The 7,640-nt window shown below is 48.1% G+C and overlaps 1 protein-coding gene across 1 annotated transcript in view; it reads left to right on the top strand.

The window, feature by feature from the left end:
* The first annotated feature begins 711 nt into the window (after positions 1–711).
* The window catches only part of celsr2 (cadherin, EGF LAG seven-pass G-type receptor 2), a 47,566-nt gene continuing 40,637 nt past the window's right edge, over positions 712–7,640 (top strand). The window contains exon 1 of the mRNA XM_034314210.2: positions 712–4,646. Within this exon, the coding sequence (XP_034170101.2) occupies positions 1,031–4,646 (3,616 nt within the window). The 5' untranslated portion in view covers positions 712–1,030. The remainder of the gene's footprint in view (positions 4,647–7,640) is intronic.

Below are 7,640 nucleotides of genomic sequence, written 5' to 3'. Positions count from 1 at the left end.
CATTTCCTCTAAGACTTGAAGGGACAGCAGCACTTTTTAAACACAGTTTAGAAACTTGTCCATGATGTCCACTGATGCATTTTTCAGTTTTATTTTATTTATTGTTTATATTCTACTGTAGCATTCGTAAGAAACTGTGAACTTAGTTGTACAAAGAAACTTGTGTGTGTAACAGCGTGTATATTTTACATGGAAATGTGAAGCTACTGTTTATAACTTTAAAATCATTTAAGGTACATCACTGAAACTCAGAGACCACTTGTGTGATTTTAAAGCTTTGCTCTGTAACAGTGCTCCTTTTTTTTAGTTATTAGCTCATTTGACCTGCTGATTTAACACCTCAGTAAATCAAAAACACTTCAGTCTATAAATAACACCAACGCTGACCTGCCCCCTGTACACAGCACATCATTACTGAACACATCTGGATAATGAGCCTGAAATCTGAACAGCTGGATTGTGCTGAGGCGGTGTGTGGAATTGTATTTTACAGTTACAAGGTGTCCTGCTCTAAAAGCTAATTAAAGATTCATCAGCACACACCTTCACAGGTAAAACACACACACACTAAAGTTACAAAAAAATAAACAAAAAACAAAGAAGACTAAACCGCAGCGCCAAAGAAAAGCACCTTAACTGCTGAGAGTGTACACTCACTCCGAACTGGTGCTGTAGGTTGTCCTTTAAAGACACACACACACACACACACACACACACACACACACACACCCTCCACTCCACTCGCGCGCTCAGTCCCCCGCGGTGCATTGAAACCGGTTTATGTAAATGAGTGGTGGTGCTGGAGCCATTTTAATGCGTGACTCTGAGCAGAGCGGAGCTTCATTCACTCTGCACGAGTGTGTGTGTGTGAGAGAGAGTGTGTGTGTGTGAGAGTGTGTGTGTGAGAGAGAGAGAGAGAGAGAGAGAGAGAGAGGAATAAAAGCCGGGGTCCGTGTTTCTTTTGCTTGCACCGGATTAACGCGCGGAGGAGAAAGAGGAGAGGAAGAGGAGAGGAAGAGGAGAAGCATGGATGCGTCTCAACAAAGACGGAAAAGAAGTTCTGAGTGAATGTGAAGTTGAACAGAAAGTACAGCAGGAAATTTCCGAGATGAAGTGGGATCTGCTGTTTTGTCTCCTCGCGTGCTTGAAACTCCCGTCGCGCTTCGTGCACGGTTTCGTGGTGAACCTCCGCGCGGACGCGAAACCGGGCAGCACCATCGCACGCGCCGGGCACCGAGGCTCCGCGTGCGCCCTGGATCAAGTCATCGCTCCGAGGTTCACGAGGAGTTTTCTCAGAACTGACCCCTCCGAGGGCACGGTGTCCGTCTCGGGGTCTCTGCCCCGCTGCCGCGCTTTACCGGCGAACCCCTTTCCGGTGTACACGGTGACCGACTGCGCGAGCGACGCCCCCGGGTTCAGGCACCTTTTGATCAGACAGTACCACGTGCGCGTCCGCGGGAAGGACTGCCAGAGCAAACCTGGACGCAGGGAACGATGGGACATGGAGGTCATAACATTGTTGAACCTGCACGACCAGGAGACCAAATGTCACGAGCCCGGACGTGCGCTCTTTCACATACAGGAAGTGCTACCTTTACACACAAGTTCAGTTTGCAACACAAGCGGGACTGAGTTTTACATTTCTGGGGGTGAACTGTTCGTATCCGAGCCGCTCTGCTTGAAGCACAACTCACTGCTGGAGTTTGATCTGCGTTGCCAGGGACAAGCACCGGACGGGGCAGTTTCCACACACTGGCACTTAGGTCAGGGTTCCTTCAGGCAAACTTACCTGGAACGGTTACTATCGAAAGTGGCGGCGCAGAGCGATTCCGGTTTGCTTAGCAGGAAAAAGAGGAACGCAAAGACAAACAGCAACCCGCAGTTTCAGCCTCCCATGTACCAAGTGTCAGTACCGGAAAACAAACCTGCGGGAACGTCCGTGGTCACCCTGAGAGCGACGGATCCGGACGAAGGAGAAGCGGGACGTCTGGAATATTCCATCGAAGCCCTTTTCGACAGCCGTTCCAACAACCTCTTCATCGTGGACTCTGCGAGTGGGTTAGTGTCCACCGTGGAGGAGCTGGACAGAGAGACGAAGGACACCCACGTCTTCAGAGTGACTGCCATGGATCACGGTTCGCCACGACGCACAGCCATGGCAACTCTGACCGTGACCGTGAGCGACACAAATGACCACGATCCCATGTTCGAGCAGCAGGACTACAAAGAGAGCGTGCGGGAAAACCTGGAGATCGGCTACGAGGTGCTCACGGTGCGAGCCACAGACGGAGACGCCCCCGTGAACGGCAACATTCTATACAACATTCTGAACAGCAATGGATCCAATGACGTTTTCGAGATTGACTCACGTTCTGGAGTGATTCGAACACGTGGACCCGTAGATCGTGAAACGGTCGAGTCTTACGTGCTTCTCGTTGAAGCTAACGATCAAGGTCGTGACCCCGGACCTCGAAGTGCGACAGCGACTGTGCACATAGTGGTGGAGGACGACAATGATAACGCGCCGCAGTTTAGTGAGAAACGCTACATTGTTCAAGTACCTGAAGATCTAACGCCCAATACAGAGATCTTGCAAGTGAATGCTACTGATCAGGACCGCGGCAGCAACGCCGTGGTTCACTTTAGCATCATGAGCGGTAACACCAGAGGACAGTTTTATATTGATGCACAAACCGGGAAGTTGGACCTTGTTAGCCAGCTGGACTATGAGACGAATAAAGAATACACCCTGCGAATCAGGGCTCAGGATGGTGGACGTCCACCTTTGTCCAACATTTCCGGCCTGGTGACGGTGCAGGTCTTGGACGTGAATGACAACGCTCCGATTTTCGTCAGCACACCTTTCCAGGCCACGGTTCTTGAAAACGTCCCGCTGGGATACTCGGTTATACACATTCAGGCCGTGGACGCCGACTCCGGAGACAATTCCAGACTGGAATACCGGCTCACAGAGACGACACCGAACTTCCCATTTGCAATAAATAACAGCACCGGTTGGATTGTTGTAGCAGCAGAGCTAGACCGAGAGAGCGTGGACTTCTACAGCTTTGGAGTGGAGGCTCGGGATCACGGCACACCCGTAATGTCGTCCTCCGCTAGCATTAGCATGACCGTCTTGGATGTTAACGACAACAACCCGGAGTTCACCCAAAAAGCCTACTACATGCGTCTAAATGAGGATGCCGCCGTCGGAACGAGTGTGGTGACCGTTTCCGCAGTTGATCGGGACATCAACAGCGTGGTGACCTATCAGATCTCTAGTGGAAACACAAGAAACCGATTCTCAATCACCAGCCAGAGTGGAGGAGGACTCATCACACTCGCACTTCCACTTGACTATAAACTGGAGAGGCAGTACGTTCTGAGCGTAACTGCTTCCGATGGCACGCGATTTGACATGGCTAAGGTGTACATCAATGTCACGGACGCTAACACGCACCGTCCTGTTTTCCAAAGCTCGCATTACACCATCAACATCAACGAGGATCGTCCTGTGGGTACCACCGTCGTGGTGATCAGTGCCACGGACGAGGACACGGGCGAGAATGCGCGCATCACGTACTACATGGATGACAGCATCCCGCAGTTTAGCATTGACCCGGATTCAGGCGCTGTGACAACGCAGATGGAGCTGGACTACGAAGATCAGGTGTCATACACGCTGGCCATCACAGCTCGAGACAATGGAATACCGCAGAAATCCGATACCACCTACCTGGAGATTCTCGTGAACGACGTGAACGATAATGCACCGAGATTCTTGAGAGACCGTTACCTGGGCTCTGTAATGGAGGACGTACCTGTGTATACGAGTGTAGTCCAGGTGTCAGCTACTGATCAGGACTCGGGCTTAAACGGTCGGGTTTTTTACACCTTCCAGGGGGGTGATGATGGTGACGGTGACTTTATCATCGAGTCTACGTCAGGAATCGTGCGCACGCTGAGGAGACTGGACCGAGAGAACACTGCCGTCTACAGCTTGCAGGCTTTCGCTGTGGATAAAGGACTTCCTGCCCTGAAAACCTCAGTGGACATTCAAGTGACGATCTTGGATGTAAACGACAACCCGCCCGTGTTCGAGCAGGACGAGTTTGACATCTTCATTGAGGAAAACAGCCCCATCGGTCTCGTCGTGGCCCACATTTCAGCCACAGACCCCGACGAGGGAAGCAATGCCCAGATCATGTACCAGATCGTCGAGGGGAACATCCCCGAAGTGTTCCAACTTGACATTTTCACAGGTGAGCTCATGGCACTGACGGACCTGGACTACGAGGCTCGATCTGAGTACGTCATCGTGGTCCAGGCCACTTCCGCTCCTCTGGTCAGCCGAGCCACCGTGCACATCAGACTCATCGACAGGAACGACAACGCGCCTGTCCTGAAGAACTTCCAGATTATTTTCAACAACTACGTGACGGAAAAGTCCAGCAGCTTCCCAACGGGGGTGATTGGAAAAATACCAGCCCACGATCCGGATGTATCGGATCAGCTGAGCTACAAGTTTGAGGCGGGAAATGAGCTGCACCTGCTGATTCTGAACCAGACCACCGGAGAGATACGACTCAGCCGAGATCTGGACAACAACCGACCGCTGGAGGCCTCGATGAGGATCTCTGTCTCGGGTAAGAGCTGCTTGAACACAAACACACACAAGAATCTCACCTGAATGTTTAAAAACAGTGTTTCCTGTTGGATATTTGCTTATCTGGAACAGATTTACATAAAACTGCTTAAACCTGTCATTCAGTATTGGTGGGATAATTGATGGTGCTTGAAGGAAGTTCTGAGGATGTTCCTCTGTGGTTCTCTATGTGCGTGAATGATATTCCAGTTCAGATTAATGGAGATCTGTTTTTTTTTATGTCTCTGACTTTTCTGATTTTTATCCTGTTTTATAGTGGATGGAACTTGGTTCTTGGTTTTATGGTTCTAATATAGGCCCATTTAGTTAGCAGCCATAATGGATGTTCTGTTATGTCGAGTGTATGCTGAGTGAACAGGAACTTCATAGGTGTACAAGTGCTGACTGTAACCCATCTGTTGTCTTGCACAAAGTATTGGCCCCCTTCTACCACATCCATCAATAGAAAGAGATCACCATATGTCAGGTTTTTTTTTTTGAGCAGATATTATTAGGGTAGTGGTTCGTTCTCAGAATGCAGAGAGGCTAAAATCACCTGAGCCAATGAGTGTAGATCGTACCTGTTAAAGTTCTAAGTGTGATTACAGTCATAATAAAGTTTTATTCACTGAGTCGTAATTAGATAATGAATTACAATTGTGGTCTGTGAGAGCTGTGCAAGTCTCAAGAGGTGTCATGCTTCACCACGTCTGATTGATTTATGCTTGGCTAACCAAGAAGCATGTTACATGCCGAACTCGAAATCTCAGATAAATATCACATTACATAATCAAAAGGCCCTGCTGCAGATTGGGTTCTGCTTTGGACTGTGGGAGGATATTTGAGTGGGAATTTCCCCTTGAGTGCTGTGTTTTTAGACCAAAGCAGGGATTAGTGTGTGTGTGTGTGTGTGTGTGTGTGTGTGGTAGTTTTGTGTTTAATAATGCACACACACATTAGCCTAGCTCACAAAGCATTGTGCAGTTGTCTGACAGTTGTATGGCTGATGATTGCTTGTGTGCTGTGGGTTTAAAGAGGAATTCATGAAGAAACGTCTCACAGTAAGAGCGCTGAGACGGGTTCAGTCTTTGCTTCCATGGCTGTAGCGTTCTTGGAACCTTCTGTTGTAGGTTCTACAAAGCCTTAAGAGTTCCCTAGAGAGAAAATTCAATAAATCTTTATGATGGTGAATGTTTCTGTATTTAATTTTGGTAGGTGACAGTGTTGGGAGGCGTTTGTTTTTGTGATAAAAAGTCAGTCACTTTGGATGCAATTCTTTAATTCTGTTTACTGGATGAAAGCTCTATGAATGTTTTAACAATACAGTGGACAAAACTGATCTGCAGCTGAGGAATAGATTCACAGATTGTTTTTATTTATACTGCCGTGTGCCTGTGAGACAGAGAAACACCTGACATGAGCATCTCTGAGTCGTTGCTGTTTTAAATCCAACCTGAAGACTTTCTTGTTCTGTTAAAAACTAAATCCAGTGGCCTATCTTTGTATTGTCACAGGGGTTCACCCGCAGAAAGACACTCCATGTTATTTATTTTATTTATTTATTTTAGCTGTTTAGAAGTGTGTATTTTGTCCATAGCTTAAATACTCGACAAGTGAAATGAGCAGGTCCTTTAATTCCCTGGGCTTAATCAAGCCTGTTGCGTTTGCGCCTCTGTGACCAAACTCCCCTCGACATCCTCGCTCCCTCCTCATGATTTTTGGGTGATTTATTAAATTCTGCCTTCTCTCACTGTGTGATATGCATTCTCTCAGTTACATAATCATAAAGGAGCAGTTTCAGTAAAATTGAAATGTTCACAAGGTTCCTGAAATCTCAGTGCTTTTGGGCTGAATGTGTTTCAGCGCTCCGGGTTGGAGACCCGTTATCAGGGGTGAGTTCTGTTGGAGTTTTGTCCGGTTCCTGGACCTGCTGGATGGAAGTATACGGCTTTGTCAGGATCGTTTAACTCAAAAGCTTGTTAGAGCTGTGCATGATGGCAAAGCCTGTTATTATCACTCCGAGTCCCTCAGGGGCCCTAGAGGAGGGAGCGAAGGAGGGAGGGAGTGAGCGAACAAACGAGCGAGGGAGGGATGGTCCCTGCTGACAGATGAGATGTGTGTGTGTGTGTGTGTGTGTGTGTGTGTGTGTGTGTGTGTGTTTTTGTGTGTGGGTCGATTCGGACCGAGGGCTCGGTCAGGGGCAACAGCTGGGTCCCCGTCCTGACCAATCAGAATGCAGGAACGCTGCACGGCTCACACCTGCTGGTAGAGAAAGGGCGAGAGGGCGATGGGGGGCGAAGGAACACGAGACGTCTTACTTCCTTTATTAGGTGTCAATGTGGTGATGTCATAATATCATATATTATAATCAATAATGTCTGATAGGGAGCGTGCGAGAGAAAGAGAGAGAGAGAGAGAGAAAGAGAGAGAGTTGGGAGGTAATGATGCGTCTGATGATGAGTCGTGTTGTTTTATTCATGATCAGTGATTCCGCTCTCTGTCTCAATCTGATCAATGAATGAAGATGTTTTAGTGGATTATGTAAACAGAGCTGAGAGATAACTGTCCTGTTCAGAATAATCTGCAGGTAGAGGAACCACGCATGGAGTGAGACGAGACAGAGAGATGTTTCCTCAGGAACTTCACTGTGAACGCTGATGTCTCTAATCAGAATGAGACAGAAGCACAGGTCCCAATTTTTCCATAGTTGATGTGATATCGATATCAGATATTCAACACTGATGTGATGCTGACATCCAGCTTCTGTTGGTAAAGAGCGTGTGTGTGTGTGTGTGTGTGTGTGTGTGTGTGTGTGTGTGTGTGTGATGGTCAAATACATCATTGTATCAGGAAAACGCCTCAAACCCGATGAGCGTTTGCCAGAGTCAGCTCACAGGAGAGATGAGAAGCGGATGCGGTTATGGCGTGAGGGGGCGGGGCTAAAGTTTGTGTCTTTTCTTCAACAACATTTAACAACTTCATTCGAGACGAAAAT

The sequence above is a fragment of the Pangasianodon hypophthalmus genome, chromosome 20, assembly GCF_027358585.1.
Source record: "Pangasianodon hypophthalmus isolate fPanHyp1 chromosome 20, fPanHyp1.pri, whole genome shotgun sequence".
NCBI lineage: Eukaryota > Metazoa > Chordata > Actinopteri > Siluriformes > Pangasiidae > Pangasianodon > Pangasianodon hypophthalmus.
Note: the sequence above shows the minus strand (reverse complement) of the source record. Positions and strands in the feature narration are given on the sequence as shown.